An 18,197-nucleotide genomic window follows, 5' to 3' on the forward strand; every position below is an offset into this window, starting at 1 on the left:
TGAGAAAGAACTGAGCATTTACAGAATGGGTCTGCATTTTTTATTTTTTTTATTTTTTGGGGGGGGCGTGGTATTATTATTATTATTATTTATTGTTTGTTTTGGTTTTGATCTTGTTCCATTTTGGAGCCATGTGAAAGTATCCTTCTTTCTCCTGGTGAATTCTGAGATCAGTGATAAGAGTTTTTATAGAACTAAGAATCAGATTGTTGGTGAGTAAATTGGCCAAATTCCACAGAAATTAAGGGAGCTATGCCAGAATACAATACCAGGCAGTCTGCAATCCAAAAGCATTTCTGTTAAATGAATGGATCCACTGTTCCCTACAAGAGACTATCAAAACTGAGTGGAAAATGTGTTACCCTTATAGGAACATTCAAGTATGCCTTCTGCCTCTTAGGATATGACTGGCTGTTGCTGCAGCTTTGCATGAGCCTGGGAAGGGATGGTTCCTCTGACTTTAGAGTGCACTAGGAAGAAGCTTGTGGTTGGATGAAGAAGTGACTAGAGCTGATGATGCTGTTTCAGAGCAAGTCTGAGTTACCTTTTTTATTTTTTATTTTTTTTCTTGAGGACTGTTCATTTCATTATCTCCCCAGTTGTGCGAGTCCCAGCCAGTTTTTTTCACCCCTTTTGCAGCTTTTTGCCTGTGATTTGTGATAGACCTGTTTCTTTTGGCCTGTTCAACTGGTTGATATTGTTGCTGCCAGTTCTTATTTACAGTTTGGTAGTGTCAAACAGCAGAATTTAGTTCAGATAGATCAAAAGGCCTGCTGAGTTCGAATTTATTTAAAGGGAAGAAAAAAGTAAAAATATATAAGATACAAAAGGAGGAAGGCTTACTTGTTTACAGTTACAGTAAAGCTTAAACTTTATTGGAAATGTTTTCCCTTGCCCTAGAAAGAGAGAGGCTGTTGAGGATACAGTCAGAAGAAGTAGTAGGAACGTGGCTTTCTTAAAAACATCCCGTCTTAAATTTGCTAGGTGAGATTGGCTTTGAGCTATGAGCAAATTCTACTTGGCTGTTGCAGAATAACGGGAAGTGTGTTTGTAATGTCTCTTAATGCAGTCCAGCTTAATTACAGAGAAGAACGTGACTGAAAAAATATTTTTGGTTGGTAACAGAAACAACTGGCTCAGTGCTGAATTGTGGCTAAGATGGGAGAACAAGATGTGGTAATATTTCCTGGTTTTATCTTAGAGATGGGTGAGTGGTGTCCTTGGTTATATAAACACACAAGTATCCAGTCAGATGAAGAAGCAGTTACAAGTATAAACTGTGCTTAGCTAAATGTCCATGAACTCCTTTCTTTGGCTGCTGTCTTCTCTAAATCAGGCTTTTTGTATCATCTCTCAGTCTATTTTCAGTTTTTCTCTCTGATATTCTAAGCAAAGACTTCCTTTCTGATGGTGTAATCTCTAGTTGTCTTTTCCGTGTGTTGCTCTGATCGTCTTTAAGTGGTCTGTGTGCCCACACAGGTGGACTAAAGCTCAGGTATCACCTGTTTGGAATTTGCTCTTCTTTCTTGAGAAGCAGCTGTGGCTTTACTCCTGGATGCTCCATTTAGATTCACGACAAAGATACCAAGAGTTTCATGATGGTATTTGCCAAAGTGTTATTTAAAAACAAACAAAAACCATGAGGTATCAAGAGAGAGCTGAAATGAAGTCACTTGCTGTTCTGTAGACAGTTCTTGCAGGTCAGGCAGTATCTTCCTCTAAACACGTAAATGCATTGCCTTGTCAAACCAGAGTAGAGTGCAGCGCTCCAAACAGAAGTTGCCTTAACAAGGTAATAATATCAATGTATATTACAATTCAGTGCTCAGTTTTGTTTGCTAGAAATAAGTGAAATGAATACATTATGTGTAAATTTAAATTCCTGGGTCAAGTGCAAGTTCTTGACTCTCCTGGCCAGGAATGGTGAGATAAGCAAATATGGAGTTTCAAGGTGTAGAAATCAGGAAAAGTGACCTCAAACACTGCATCTTTGCTGTTTGACTGAGACTTTTCAATACCTAGAGATCAACACTATCATCTGTAACTTAATACTTATTTAGCGGCAAGTCTTGTTGTGCACTGTAGAATTGCCATGCACAGTAGTATCAGTAAGTAGAAAGGTCGTGCTTTTTCATGCTATCATTTGTGAGGTAGTGAAGGATGAAAGAGAGAAAAGAAATTGTGCACTAGTAATGTGTTCCCTTAAGTCATGTGCTTAAACATTACCTAACAAGTGGGAATACTTAACTTCAAATACCACTTTAAGAGGAAAAGAGCAGTATATTAACAATCTAATAAAACTCATAGAATCACAGAACAGTTGGAAGGGACTTTAAAGATCGTGTAAGTCCAGCCCCCCTGCCATGGGCAGGGACACCTCCCACCAGACCACGTTGCCAAAGCCCCATCCAGCCTGGCCCTGAACACCTCCAGGGATGGGGCATCCACAGCTTCTCTGGGCAGCCTGTGCCAGTGCCTCACCACCCTCTGAGTGAAGAATTTCTTCCTTATACCTAAACTAAGTTTACCCTCTTTTAGTTGAAAGCCATTACTTCTTGTCCTATCTCTATACTCCCTGACAAAAAGTCTCTCCCCACCTTTCCTGTATGCCCCTTTAGGTACCGAAAAGCTGCTATAAGGTCTCCTCGGAGCCTTCTCTTCTCCATGGTGAACAACCCCAACTCCCCCAGCCTGTCTTGATATGAGGTGCTCCAGCCCCTTGATCATCTTTGTGGCCCTCCTCTGGACTTCACTCCAGTGTGTTGATCATATCAAGCATATGTAGGGGAGAGAATACAGTGAAATGATCGGGCCCAGCCAGCACGGGTTCACGAAAGGCAGGTCGTGTTTGTCCAACCTCATCTCCTGCGACTGTCTGACCAGACTGGTAGATGAGGGAAGGGCTGTTGATGCAGACTACTTAGACTTCAGCAAAACCTTTGACACAGTCTCCTGTAGTATTCTCCTGGGGAAAGTGGCTACCCGTGGCCTGGACGGGTACACTTTTTGGGTAAAGAATTGGCTGGAGGGCTGTGCCCAGCGGGTAGTGGTTAATGGAGTTAAGTGCAGCTGGCGTCCTATTACAAGCGGTGTCCCCCAGGGGTCGGTACTGGGGTCTATCTTATTTAGTATCTTTATTGATGTAAAAAGATTGATATCAAAGAGCAGTCAAGCACTGGAATGGCCTGCCCAGGGAGGTGGTGGTGTCACCGTCCCTGTCGGAGTTCAAGAAACACTGGGATGAGGTGCTACAAGATGCAATTTAGTGTCTTAGTGGGTAGTATGGGTGATGGGAGGACAGTTGGACTAGATGATCTTGTAGGTCCTTTCCAACCTTGTGTTTCTATGATTCTATGATTTTGTTTGTTGCATATCTTTCTTATAACTCCCCTTATTTCCTCCTTACATGTAACATTAATTATTTTTGGCATGAGTTAATGTCTTGGGCTTGGCACTTTTTTTTCTCTCCTTTTGATGCTGTTTTCAATATGTTTTATTTTGCCATCAGTGTGCTCTTTTCTGTTGTCGGGGGGGGGGGGAAAGGGGTGGGAATGAGGTTAGGTTTGTAAATGTGATACCAGGCTGCAAGCACCTCTTGGTGTGACTTAATATATTCCTATTGGAAGAGTGAGCAATAGGTCTGTGGTTTACTTGTCAACAGGTCCCGAAAAGTATGTCTTGGTACTGTGCTTAATAAAAAGCTATCTTTAAAAATAATAATAATAAAAAAGCTAAATACTCTTAAAACAAATTGTTTCCCTTATTTTATTTTCAACAGTTTTTTTAAAAGAACAAAATAAATAATAATAATAATAAAAAAGCGTCAATGTCCGTCTATTTTATTTGAGGGATCTGAAATACATTTGCTAATCCATAACCAGAATCTGCTCAGACTTGCCAGCAGCACAAGGGAAACTGATGAGAGGAGTTGAGGAAAATGCATCAATCAACTCTGTAATGTGTGTGCTAGGAAATCTAATTATCTGATTATTGCTGTAGCACTTCAAAAGTGGGGCAGCAAGTCATAGTGACTAAGTGATTAGTGAGTCCTGGCAAGGAAAAGGTGAGAAGTGTTATGTTCAAGCTGAGTGCTGTCAGCATATAGTGTCTTTTTGCCTCTGCTTTCTTTTCTCACAGTGTGGAATTGGGGATTAGTACAAAACTAATTCACTTCTCATGCACATAGCGTGGTCAGCCATGCAGAAGCACTGGTACAGTGAACGTATAACAAAATCCAAAGTGGTGAACAGACACCGTAGAGCCTGGCAGAGGGTGAATGCTGGGTGAAGAGCTGTCCTTCACACTATTTTCCTCCATTATTAAGTCACAAGTACCTTTCCATCATTACTGCATAGCTATTGAAAAGTTTTGTTTGTTTGTTTGTTTTTCTTTTTTTCTTTTTTTCTTTTTCTTTCTTTCCTTGTAAGCTGCTGGTGGCCCAGAAAACAGTGAGGAAGAATGAGTCTGAATGTATTCTAACTGAGCAGTGAACCTGGGAAGTTAAGGAAAAAGGAGATTTTTGTGTTTGTGTGGTACATTCCTTTAACAGAAAGCTGGTAAATGAATAAAAACTCTGAAATTAAAAATTGGAATTGGGGAGCGGGGGATCCTTGTGTACAGGGGCGTGCTTCATGGCAAGGCAGTATGCTGGAACCAGGTCAGAGAAGATTGCGTCGAAGGATGCCTGGATGTAGGCAAGAAGAAGCAGAGGAGAGCAAAAAAGACAACTCTGGGTGCAAGTTCTTCTAAGTTTTCAATGAAAACTGATGGACTATTGCCAAATCAGGAAGGAAGAGTTCATTTTATATATATATGTATATATACATGTATATATAATATCCATTCTTCTTCCTATTTTTTAGTAAGGTTTTTGTAGCAGCAGGGAGAGGATGGAACTGCAGGGCTGCCCTGTGCTGGATGCAGCCAATTCTACAATGGACCCACCACTGGACATAGATGAACCTGAACCCATCAGTGAAGCTGGTGGAGCCTCAATGAAAACATGCATAAGAAAGGGTAGAAAAAGCTGAGAAAGAGGAACAACATGGCGGTAACTGTAGTAGGAGGAACTGGTGGAGTGGTAACATCCCTGATGTGTTTGCAACTTATGAATAACCCACATTGTTGGGAGATGTTTGGAAGGAAGTTGAACAGGGGAAAGGGGAAAAAAAGTGTTGTTTGTTTGTTTGTTTGTTTTGTAAGTGCTGTCTTTGTTTTGTAATACCAGAATCGGTAAATAAATGGTTTTTAGTTGGAATTCAGTGAAGTTCCCCAAGTCTAGATTTACAGTCCTACGATGAAGATGAGGATTTTTTTTTTTTTCAGATCAGATAAATGGGGATAAATGGACATGGGGGAGGATAAATGATGCGGTGTACAGCTGGCTGAAATTAATGTCTGAGGAAGCACGAGGGAAGGAGGATTTCACCATAGCCTTCATTCCTGGGAAGGCACTTCTAGAAAATGATGCTGGGTTGGGTGCTGAGTCTCCTTTAGAGCAAAAGGGGTAGAAGCAAATGGGAACTGAACACTCCTGTCACAGAAAAGGCTCTGAGAACTAAATGAGGTCCTCCTGGGCAGCCTCAAGTGGGATGGGAAATTATCTGACAGAAAAATAACGAAAACGCCCTTGCATTTTACTTTATCTCTGGCAGAAAGCAGAGCTCGGGCTTCCTACTCCGAGGAAAGCACCAGTTCCCTCACAGCCCCGCTCCCTGTGCAAAACCCCTCATAGACAGCTCCAGTTTTATGCTCGCTTTTGCTGAAGGAGCCTCTCCGAGGTAGGAGAGAGGAGGAAGCCTGGCCCGAGGCTGTCCCCCGTCCCCGTCCCTCTCAGGGCTGCCCCCGGCCGCCATTTCTCCCCCTCTCTCCTCCGTCCTCTCCGCGGCCGCCATTTTCCCTCCGCCCCTCCCCGCGCCCCTTTTATAGCAGCCCCCGCGCCGCCATTGGCTCCTTCCCATCAGCGGGGCGGGCCTTTCCCCTTCCCGCCCGCCAATCGGCCGCGCCCTCCCCCTCCCGACGCCGCTTCCGGTCGCGTGGCCGGCCAAGCCCAATGGGCGGCCGGCGGGGGGGGGGGTGGGGGCGGGACGCCTCATCCTCACCGAGGCAACGGCGCGGCCGGGCGGTTCCGGGGGCGCGCGAGGCCGGCGGAGGGCGGCGGCGGCGGCGGCGGCGGTGGGTGAGTGCTCGGCGCCCGGCCCCGCCCCCCCCGCCGCGCCCCGCCCCTCCCCGTACCCCCCCCCTTGGCCGGCCGTTAACGGCCGCGCGGGTTCGCGCGCGCTGCCGGGCGGAGGGGGGCGGGGCGCGGAGCTCCCCCCGGTGACGTCACCCCCGGGGCGGTGGCGGAGGCCCCGCCCCCTCCGGGCGTTGCCATGGCGACGGCAGCGCTGAGGCGGCCCCTCAGGAGGGCCGGGGGGGGGGGGGGGGGTGTGCGGGATTTCCGTGGTGTTTTTTCGCAATAAAAGTTGCTTTCCTGCCTTATTTTCGTGCGTCTCTGTGGCTCCTCGTTGCTCGTTGCATGCTCATTGCATGCTGTCTCTCCACGCACCGCTCCTGCCCTGCGTCCCCCAGCCCCCTGTCAGTAAAAGGAAAGCCCCGAAACGCGACAAGCTCCCCCCCCCCCCCAAAAAAAAAAAACACAAAAGCTCCCAAAACGAAAAGCCCCAAAACGCCACAAGCTGCCCCAAAACGAGCCCTCCGCATGGCCAGGGCTCAGACGGAGCCACCCCCGCGTGCGCTTCCCCCTCCCGTCACGCTCGGGCCGCGGCGGGTGCCTGCCCCCGGGGCTGGGGCTGGGGCTGGCTTGTTTTTTTTTGTAGGATTTCCCCGCTTGTCGCCTTTTAAATGCAGTAAGTACGCGGGGATGCCTCGCTGGGGCTGTCCTGGAGTGTGTCCTTCAGCAGGGCTTTCCCTGCCGTCTCTGTAGCTGTGTGGTGAGGAGGAATGGGGTCAGGGCTATCCAGGGTAGGAGAGGAGAGGTGAAGCTCTGCGGGCAGCTGGGGGGGGAAAGGCAGGCTGAAGTGGAAGCAGCAAGTTTGGGAATGGCCCTCGAAGAAGGGTGTGGAAGGGAAGGGACTGGGCAAAAACTAACGTGGAAGGATGTTAATGAGATGAGTTTAACGTTGTTGTCTTTTTAGCTTGCTGTGCAAACCGTACAGCTGCCTCGCTCGTAAAAATCACCACATCCTCAAACACGAGTGCGTGTCAAGGCCTAATTACGATTTTCAGTCTGGAGCTATACTGTTATTTAGGCTTTAAATAGCATCTGCATCCTCATTTTTAAAAACAATTTCTCTCCCATCTTTATTACCGTGCCTACCACCATACTATTTTTCTTCTATTTCTGCAGGAATACGTGGTCCATACTTGCTCCTCTATCATACTTCAGTCTTTATAGTGCCCTTGTTAGGTGTGTGCTGCAGTGAGGTGCAGGGAAGCGGAGTCTGTAGCAGACAGGCTGTGTTTCAGGTCACCTCCCGTACCAATGGCTGCTGGAGCTCTCTTGCTTCTTGTTAGCCAAAAAGGAAGTAAATTGTAGTGGCTGTGACGTTAACTTGAGCTCTGAATTCTGTACATGAGACTTGCTGTTGGATGTAGTTTATAAAAGATTTTACTCTCTGTAGAATCTGTGTGTTGTAGAGGTAATTAATTTTGCATGAATAAATGTATTTATATTCACATAAGTAAACATAATTATTTGTACTATATGTGTTTATAACTATGCGAAGATACATATATGTATTTAGCACCTAAGGGGGAAATGAGTGGAAAGAAGTAGCTTCCTAGAAAGCTGTGCTAATTTACAATGTTGCAAAGATGGCTTTGGTAAAACAGTAACTTTGTTCTGTGCCAGCACAGAGTGTTGACAAACAACATTTGCGTTGTTATGGTTGTTTAAGCGGAGTAGTATTTAATTCCTGGAGTGAGCTGTATAGCACTTGCAAAATTTCTGGTTTAAATCCTACATATTAAATATCCTTTATTTCACTTATTAGTGTTTTTAGGTTACAAGTAGTCCCTTTAGGGGTGATAGATGTCAGGCTGGAATATCTTGATACATTATCGGAGGTCTTCATCCATGCATTACAGCGACCTGCTTGTTCACTTCCTGAATTAATCCGACACATAGAATGTGCTTTCAGTTTACCAGCTGAACTAGAGGAGTGATAGTGTTGTTATTTGTCTGTAGATAAGAGAAGCAGTAAATACAGCACATTTATTTTCTGACTCTTGAGGAATACAATACGTTTTTCTGTACTATCATTTGGGAGCTTTTACTTTGTATTCTAGAAAAGAGTGTCAGTTTTTCCATGAACTTCCTATAAACATAAAATTCTATAAACATGTTAAGGGTTAAGATCCAAAAGCTAGCTAAAAGAATGGGTTTACTAAATTATTTGACTTTGACTTAAGTGTATTGTGGTTCATTAATAATCATGGTAGCTGTTCTTTTTCTCTAAGCAAACTTTCCTTTACTGTCTTGGGCTTATTTGGCGTTATTTTTAGAAATACTTTGCAATTAAAAAAATATTCCTTTTTTCTCTTTCCCCTGTAAATTAATGGAGAACAATAAGGGGAGGACGTAGAAGGCTATGGAAGACTAGGAATGAGTTCATTATAGGATCTTAAACAGCTTTTTCTTTCAAAAGAAAGAAAAAGATAAGGCATTGTTTTTATTCAGATGCTGCAATTCTGTGGAGAATGTGTTAATAATTTCTGATAGGCTTGAATTTGTGTTAATGTATGGTTTCTACATCACCTATGTAAAATATCAACACAAAATCATGCAGGCAGCTGCCAGCACGTGATTTCAGGATAGGAGGTTATGCACGTATCAGTACATACCATCTTTTAGCTTTTGCTAACATTGTTATAATGATGCTTAGGACTTTTCACATGAGAAGAGGATGTCACTTTTAAGAGGCCAAGGTTATAACTGTGAAGCATCATTGTGTTTAAAACTAGCTAGGCATGCTGGGTGGAGAAATATGGTGTAATGTTGAATAAAAGAAGACCATGGAAAGCAGCTTTCTCAGTCGTGTGCAAGCCTTAGATCAGCCGTTCCCTAGAACAACTGGCTAGGTTATTAGGTTCATGTCTCTTAAGGGGAGCCTAAAGGCTGATTCCCACTTGCAACATGGACTTTTCGAGCTGAGTGGGTTGTCTTAAGTCATGCTGATACTGCTAGCTAGGAAAGAGGCAGAACTTAGAAGCCCTTCTTTCAACAGGTGCTCTCGCCTTGTTTCAAACATGTCTTCCAAAAATTCTTTCTGATGTTGATATATATGAAATATGTCTGTTGGAAATTCATATCTAACATTTGCATGTGATTTGGTTTTAGGATGATTCCTCTCCAGAATTTATTTTTGAATGGAAGCATGCTCTTTTCCAATAGAAGATGGTGATCCTAACGTACGATCATGGAGAAGGGGATAAGTTCGATAGAAGTGTTACCTTCCAAATCATCTCAGGTTACAGCTGTAAAAGTGGTGGTCAAAGAGCCCGAAACAAAGCAAACCCAAAGAGGGAAACGAGTGGGATTTGTGCTTGTTCATGCAGGTAAGCCACAGAAGCATAACAGCTGGAATGGAAATAGTGTGTATACAGACTAAGTATCAACTGAAGTTTTATATTGGCTGTGGTCTGCTAGTATGTTAATGAAACATTTAATGAAATGATGTAAACTTTGGATGTAGATGTGTGAGTGGAGAGTTTGTGTGGAAGTTGCATTGGCTGGAGAATGTTGGGAGCTGGTACTAAAAATGTAATTTTTGGTATTCTGAATGGGGTGTGTGTGTGTATACGTATTTGTATATATAATTATCTGCATTTGCTCTTTGTCAAAAAAATCCTTAAATTTCACAGTTGTAAAACATCAAATTCTTCAGTTACATCTGCTAATAGGGAACCCTGCAAAATGTGAGAGAGGTCTATTCCAGTCTGTTTCTTTACCCTACAGAAGGATCAAATAGAGCTCTTTCATTACTGACAATTTTTTGTCTAGCTTGTCCTTTAGCATGTCTAGTTAAGACTTTCTGAAACCTTAGGCAATGTGTTGCAGTATTTGACTCTTTTTATACTTTGAAGGTTTTCTCCAAGTCTATTTTTTTATTGTGTTCTTTTTTAAGTGAATTGTTATTTATTCTTTCCACATGTAACAAAGAGGTCTTCTACTCAGATGTGATATAAAAATGATGTAATATGTGTCTCTTGTTCATAAATAATTTTTAATAGGTTCCTTTTAAATACCATAAGTCTTGAAAATATGAATAACATTTACATCTGGATATACATTTGTTTTTAGCTGCTGAAATCCTTCAGGCAAAACTCAAAAAGTCTCCATGGTGTTTATTCTCAGTTGATATTGGAAGACCCTGGTATTTTATTTAAAGAGCAGATTGAATTGATCAATACCTTACTCTTTGCTGGGTTATTTTACTATTTAAAATTCCATTTTTTTTCTTTGCTAAAAGTGTTACAACTGATTTTAGTAGAGTTTATCAAGGCTGGCATTCCTAAAGGTGAGGAAAGGGAAGTTGAAATCAATACAAACGTGTTTGTCAAGTTAAAAAAAAAAAAAAAAAAAAAAAAAAAGGAAACTAAAGGTCAGTGTGCTAATCTTGTCTGCTGTTTTTCTGGTACTGTATTGAATCAAATAGTGGACACTGATAAATTTCCCAGGTATGGAAATAGGGGACAGTGCCTAAAACCAGGTCAAAATGGGTAGGTGCAACAGGATAGGCATAGAGACTGAAAATGAGAAAAAGATGAAAAAGTGATCCATCCTTATTTCAGGGACATCTTCTGGTTCTAAAACTGGAGTAATGAGCTCTAAGAGTGCAGCATAAATATGAGAAAATAAACAAAATAGTAATTGGCCAGCTTACAAATCAGCAGGAAAAGGAAAATTGGAGTTTGACTTTTTTTTTTTTTTTCCCCCACACGGGTGGAGGTTAAGTGAAATAGCAATGCTGGAAATCCTTCATGAATGAACAAAACTGGAGTCGCTTCAGGAGTGTTTATAGGAACAGATTATATGACACTGAGATTTACACCTGTATGCTCTGTACTCTGTAAGTGTATTTGGATGGCATAAAGTTGTCAACCACTGATACAAAAAAGAAATGCTAATGTAATCCAGACACCTTCTGTTTGCCTGTGTCGTAATTCTTGCTTTGAGCTATAGGCAGTAGTTTGCTAAGTGGTATAATCTCTTTTTCTTTTGTCTAATTGTAGGTGCAGGTTATCATTCTGAATCCAAAGCTAAAGAGTATAAGCATGTGTGCAAAAGAGCCTGCCAGAAGGTATGTCTTACCATCTCCACAGTCTTGTACTGGGTGTGTAAGAAATATACAGGGAACACTGTCCCTTTGCTGTAAATAGGCATGTCGTAGTTTAGCTACTCATGAACGTGTGCGTTGCTAGAGGAAAAAATGGAGCAGCAGCAGTTAACATGATGGCTGTACAGAGTCACTACAGTGCTTGGCCCCAAGGTGCAGCAAGTTTGGTATTTTGGTGGTGGCAAATAAAAGACATCAAAGGAATGACGGAGAACAAACAGGTAAGCTCGTAGTAGTGCCTTCACAGGATATTCTTACAGTTTCTGCACTGCTTCTGTGGTTCTGGGATTACCTGAGCTGAACATGGTGCCTGGATCTTTCTTTCATTAATATCCACTCTTTTTGGAGTTTATTTAAGCCCAAGCATCCAGATTACTCCATAAATATAGGGATTTCTAGAATTCCTTTCTTCTTGATAGCTCTTAAATTTTTAATAAGAGGAGAGGTAGAAACAACAACTAAAAAAAACCAACCAACCAACCAAAAAAAAAAATCCTTTTCCCAAAGTTAGAAAGGAAGAAATGGCACAATTCGCATTCCTATGGAAGTATGTATAAAAATATATACTTACTATTTTTATCTACCTTGAAAACTTGGCTTTGGAGCTGGCAAATCTCGTACACTAAGTGTTAAATAAGAAGCTGGAATACCGATCTCCAAAATTCATAATGCCTTTTGCTTTCTCCACGGAGATGGAGCTGAGGAGCCTGGCAGGCTTTTTGGAAGCGTTCCAGAGCTGGAATCTAATAATTAATTAACACTTCATCTTTACAGCTCTGTTGCTCAGTCCTAATACAAATCTAATTTTTTAATGAGAAGCCTCAAAAAACATCCATACTTAACACCAGCTTCATTAAAGTTTTACATTAACCCTGATGATAGTAATTTCTTAGCTAATTATGTGTGGAAAAGAGGTTGTTTACTGTTGAATTTGTCTAATTGGAGACTCTGTTTGTTTCCTTAAGCTAGGTAGCCAACATAAATAAGTTGTATGAAGAGCAAACAGTCATGGGTTTGTCTTGCTTCTTAAGATATAGCCATAGCTGTTTTCTGGAGGTTACCTGAGGGAATAGGATGAGATGTGTTAGTGTTAGGCTCTAGAACTCTCCTTGTGCGTGTGCATGCATATAAAATCTGAAGATAACTTTATCATATATGATCTGTTTGTATGAGTTGTCTTTTAGATGAGTTCATTTGTTGATAATGTTCAATTTCATGATCATTGCCATGTATGGTACTAGGGATTGTTGTTAAATCTTGCAAAGAAATTAGAAACTTCTTGACTGAAACATTGTGTTTGAGGAAGTCAGGTATGAGAATTTGTTTTGCTACAAATTTGAGCTTGCAGGAATCTGCTACTAAATGCAGTGGTGGAATGTCTGAGGAGTAAAAAGCCATCAGATCTGCCCTCACACGGTGCATGGCCGTGATTTCCAGCGTATCTTGTTTTTCTGTCTTCTTACATCTTAAAGTCATTTGGTGAAGATTCTCTTTTGTACAGGAATAGGAAAATGTGGCACTCAGTGATAAAATATTAGAATTTCCTAATCATCAACTGAAAATTCTGTTTTACAGGCAATTGAAAAGCTACAGGCTGGCGCTCTTGCAACAGATGCAGTGACTGCAGCACTTATAGAATTAGAGGTAAGAATTTTTGACAACTAAAATATATCTCAGGCACATTGTCACGTTTTTCTGTAGGAAGGTACTAATTCAAGGGGGGAAGGTACCCCCCCTTGAATCTACTGAGATTTCCCTTTTTGTGTCTTAAATTTAGTTATCTGTGCAGATAGGGAAGCTATACTAATTTTATCTTGCCTTTTCGTTCTTTTTTGGAATAAATGTGTTTAAAGACTTCTAAAACTGTCAAGTGGATAAAAGTTCTGTACTTGGTTCAAATTGGTTGTTATCTCAGGTATGTTTTATCAGATAGTCTTTAACAATAAAACTTAAACAAACAAACAAACAAACAAAAATGATTAAAGATTTATCCAACCCTTTTTAGGGAAGTTCTGACTTATAGGTGGGCTGCACTGGCTCTACTTCTTAGGTGGGGAAAAATCATGCTACTGGTAACATTGGCTAACCAGATGTCCTTGAATAAGTTCTCTCTCTCTTTTTTTTTTTTTTTTTTTGCATTAGTATCTCAGTTATGTTTAGTTTCTTCAAATTATAGTCCAAAGAATTTAGATGTAGTTAGTCCTTAATAACTGTATTAATGCTCTCAGGTAGCAATTATATTGATGTAACTGTCTCTGATGTGCTTCCTGGATTGTGTTATTCATATCTTTTTCACTCCTTCAGGATAATATTGCAGAAGTGATTGTATAAATTTAAGGTTGCTAGTCTCTGTCCAATTAAACGACTATTAGAAAATGAAGTAGGAATTTTAAGTTCTCATTTGTTCCACATCATACTTGAGCTATGCACTTGAATTAATGTAATTCATGAAGGCTTTTTTCCTTATATTTTCACTTTTTTTCCTCTATGATCTCTGTCCGATAGGATAGGAGAATAGAAGCAGTCTATTTGGCGAAATGCAGCTTTTTGTAAAATTATCTTTTTTTTCCTGATTTTTATGACCAGCTGTATATAGAAGGGTAGGACAAGTAATGCTTTTATTCAAAATGGATTTTTTATTTAAGATACAAAGAATCAATAATTATAAGGAGATGAGCAGCTGTTTGTAAGGCATTTGGAAGAGTCTCTTTTTGGAATGGTGGGATTTTACAGCATCTGACTTTAGTGAAAGGTCCCTGTTGAAAAAGGAAAAGGAGAGTAAAGCTAAAAGAATTTCTGGGTTATAAATGAGGAAGTTTAATATTAATGATTGTCCCAGGTTCACTTACCCTCATGGCAGTAATTGTTTCATCCTCTCCAACTTTAGTAGTAAAAAAAAGGAAGGTGATGTAAGTGTTCTGCTGTAAAAATAACATTTTGGTTTGGGAATGTATTGTCATGTTTGAGAGGAGTAGCAGTGGATTTGCTCACACACATGTTTAGGAAGTATTAATTAACTTATGTGGTAGGGCTAGCGTAAGGCAGGCAGTATGTACCTCCATATGCATTAGGCATGCTGACTGGGTGCCAAGGCTTCAGTCATACTTTTAACTTGGTGAACTTTTTGACTTTGAAGAGTACTCCAGGTCTCCACCGAACTGTTCAAATAGGCTTTCATGTGCTATCTTACACATTAAAATAGATCTAGGTGAGAATAAAAGATAAATTCTCTGTAGAGGAATTACTTATGATGCACATCTATAAGCTAACTGAATCTGCTGTTTTTCTACAAGATTGTTTTGTGATCCAGTTCCCTCCTTATTGGAAGAAAAATTTCATATTTTGTGTTGTGATTTGTATTGTGTTCCTGAACTAAGTAGAAGAAAACATATTTTAAGAAACTTAACTTAAAAGCTGTGTATCTCCTTGCAGCTGTGCCTGGGGTAATTATTTTCTGTTTTTGATATCCCTAAGAAAATCTTTTGCTGTAATAGATTTAAATATTCTGAAGTGACATCTTACAGATGTCACGGCTTTAAGATGAAATTAAAACATATTTAGGGAATTAATCTGATCAGCAATCTTTTTCTTTTCTGTCCTGCTACTGCTCTGGTGATGCCTACCATCATTCTACTTTCTGTTTTTGTCATTGTATTAGGTAGTATTTTTATGTGTACTGTTGTACAAAACCTGTTTATTTATTTATTTATTCATGTTTTTAAGATTAATTATTATTTTTTTTCAGGCTATTCTTCCACTGTTCTCAATGTAATTATTGGCTTTCATTTACTCATTAAGTGATCTATATAACTTAATTGTGCATCATTCTCTTTTTTTTACTGTGATAAAGAATATTGGGTTTGGGATTTGGGCTTCTTTTAAATTAAACTTTACAGCTATGCATTTACATTGAGGAAGAATCAAAGGTATACTCAGAACATAAAATGGTGTGTTTTGCAGTGGCAATTTTTTGGAACTGGTATGAGAAATTCCAAAGTGTTAGATGGTCTGCTTTGAAAATGTTGAAAGGTTTGTGTCCACTCATACCTCATGGCGAACACCACCTCTAGGGATGTCCATCTTTTCTCTAGCTGAGTCTTCTGTTTTACTTCCAGTTCTTTTCCTATTTCTGTCTGGAAAACAGAAACTGCATGTGGCAAACCAACAAAGCAAACAGAGAAAATGTTCTCTTTCATTATGAGACTTTATAGGTAAAAATGTAGGTTTGTATGTTGACTGTCTCTCTTGTGAGATATCACTACTCTTGTTTATGCAGAAAAAATATTGACGTTTTCATCAAGTACTTTAGCATTTCAAATTGGGAAGTACATAGTAAAAATCTGTATAAAAACTGTTTTGTTTGTTTGCATCTGCCACTGCAATATAGATTAAGGTAATGAACAACAATATTTTGTATTACATGATAACAGATTCCATTGTGGAATACTGTTTCAAACTTCTTTACATTTTGGTTGCTGTAGAACACATTACAGTGAGTTTATCTGAAATATTTAATCTCTTTTACAGTTCTGTAGAGTTTCTAATGCTGTATTCCAAAAATCTGTAGTCTTTGCAAGACACACAAATCTTTTCATGGAAGTGTCACAAAAGATTAATTTTTTTTCCCCTCAGTTCCGCTCAATTACACAACTCCTATTACACAGAATTTCAGCTAATCCAAGAGGCATCACTTCAAAGACTTGTTGAGGCGCAAGACTTGCTCTTGATCTTTTATGAGCAAGCTGACAGTTTGCTTGTGGTATGCTGTCTGTTTTTTGTTTTATTTTTGCAGGTTCCAAATGGAGAATGAACAGCCTTTTTTTGTTGGACTTTGAATCTCAAATGAAATAGTGGATAGATTAACATATAATGCTAATAGTTTTTTGAGGAAAGGTAGATTACTTTTACAAAACAACAACACCTGACCCAGAATACTGTTGAAATAACTGCACTGGTCTTCATAAGCATCGGCTGTATTTCGTAAGTTGATTAAAGGCAGTTAACGTTTTCCAGTTTGTGAACTCTGTCATTGCAGAGAAACAAATGAACAGGTTACATTTTCAGCTTTTGGTAATAAAATGGATATGGACAAGGTGCTTCATAAAACTTACCATTTACACTGTATTCTTCTACAAAGACATGAGCCCAGAATCATTTATTTTTGCAATCTTGCTATCAGCCACCATATGAAGTCTGAACTTGCCTTGAAAAACAAAGGGATTTGGGCAGGTTTTTTTTTTTCCTTATGAAACTTTCAGTTTTCAACAAAACCGCATGCTGATTGAATTTATGGCTGGCTGGAGAAGTGATGTGCAATTTCAAGCTTAGAGTATAGAGCACTTCAGAGGGTCTACTACTCAAATATCAGAGACGAGGGTGTAAGTTTGTAAGAGGATGATGAAGATATTAAAATTTCTCTAAGTGTAATCTCAGTTTGTTAATATTATGTTTACATTGCGTGTTTCTTTAATCTGACTTCTGTGGAATATTATTTATGAACATCATTTAAATTGGAAATTAATGTGATTGATGGGAAGTGGATGTCACATTTTGCTTTTGATCTCCTTGCTACTAAAATTCCTGTATTTACTTTGCTTGTTTTTTTAGCCTCAATTCAAAGGAACACAAAGCAAAATTTTGCATTGAAGTAGTTTACTTCTTGTTGAATTGTGGTTGGTTTTTAAACATGATTTATTAATTTTATAATAAATAAGATTTTGGAATATAGAATCGTAGTCCCAAGGATATATTTTTAAAGCTGAAAGGACGATGCCAGCAGCACTGTTGGGGTAAGGCAGTCGCCATAGATGAACATTAAATGGATAATGAACTGGAAGTTGTTAATTCTAGTTAAAAGCATTGCTGTGATGTTTTGCAGCAGAGTGACTAACAGTAATCTGTGACAAAAGTGTTCTTTAAAAACATCTTAGCTGATTTAGTTGAAAGGGACCTAGGTCATCCTTGAAGACTGACTTCTTGTCACTGAATTCCCACAGAAAAATGAATTTTAAAATTGCAGTGTGTAGAAAGAAATGGCTGTAGACTTTGAAATCCTTTTCAAAGTTGCAAATAAACCTTGGCCTAAACTGTAGCAAAGATGAATGTAATGCTCTTTAATACATGTCAAAATAGAACATTTTAACTATTTGCCTAGATGTAATTCTGGACTATTAGAGTTGAGTAACATCTTCAAGCATTCCAACTTTGACCACAGCTAGAAACTTCAGCATGCCTGTGATTGCTGCCAGAACATTTTCAAATACATCTTGAAATAAAAAGGAGTCTACAAATGAAAATGATACCCTTGGTAGCTTAAGAGTTTTTACAAGATGGGCTAACTTTGGAAAATTAAATTCTTGTTCCACGTCTTAAAGCTTTGTATTATCTCTTTACTACAGTTTCAAGTTTTAAGTTAGAGATACTTCAGTGATGGTGTAATTGCTGTAGTCTAGTGTTTTTCACAAATTCGAAAGCTTTTGTTTTATTAAAATGCTTTGAATAGACACTTGTTTGTCTTCTCTCGTGTTTACTTTTGTGTAGTGGTAGGGCTTGCTGTTAGCTTGCAGAGCTCATGCTGTTTTGCTTGCTTATCTGATCTTTTTCTGACAGCTTAGAGATATAAAGGCTGATCTCTGCATGTGTTTTTTAAATACAAGTAAATACCTGAATATGCCTACTGGTACAACTTTCTTTTCCTTCTTTCCCTCCCTCCCCCAGTTGGGTACAGCTTGGGGAATCACTTCTTGCAGTTCTGCAGAAGCTCAGTTTATTTTTTGCCTTTTGAAAGCATGCACACTTGTTTTAATAATGTTTCCACATTCCTCAAAGGCTGTGCATTTTCATTTTAAAGCACTTCTT

The 18,197-nt window shown here is 39.7% G+C and overlaps 1 protein-coding gene and 1 long non-coding RNA gene across 2 annotated transcripts in view; one reads left to right on the top strand and one right to left on the bottom strand.

Annotated features, from left to right (window-relative positions):
• Positions 1–846: 846 nt before the first annotated feature.
• Positions 847–6,197, bottom strand: LOC311434190. Its single transcript, XR_014691309.1, has 2 exons — positions 6,102–6,197; positions 847–1,718 (listed from the first exon to the last, which is right to left on the bottom strand). It is a non-coding gene; the product is annotated as an uncharacterized lncRNA (long non-coding RNA).
• Positions 6,105–18,197, top strand: part of TASP1 (taspase 1) — an 83,985-nt gene continuing 71,892 nt past the window's right edge. The window contains 4 exon segments of the mRNA XM_084514205.1: positions 6,105–6,178; positions 9,341–9,558; positions 11,236–11,303; positions 12,915–12,983. Coding sequence (XP_084370331.1) covers positions 9,420–9,558; positions 11,236–11,303; positions 12,915–12,983 — 276 coding nt within the window. The 5' untranslated portion in view covers positions 6,105–6,178; positions 9,341–9,419.

The sequence above is a fragment of the Aythya ferina genome, assembly GCF_964211825.1.
Source record: "Aythya ferina genome assembly, chromosome: 3".
Classification (NCBI taxonomy): Eukaryota; Metazoa; Chordata; class Aves; order Anseriformes; family Anatidae; genus Aythya; species Aythya ferina.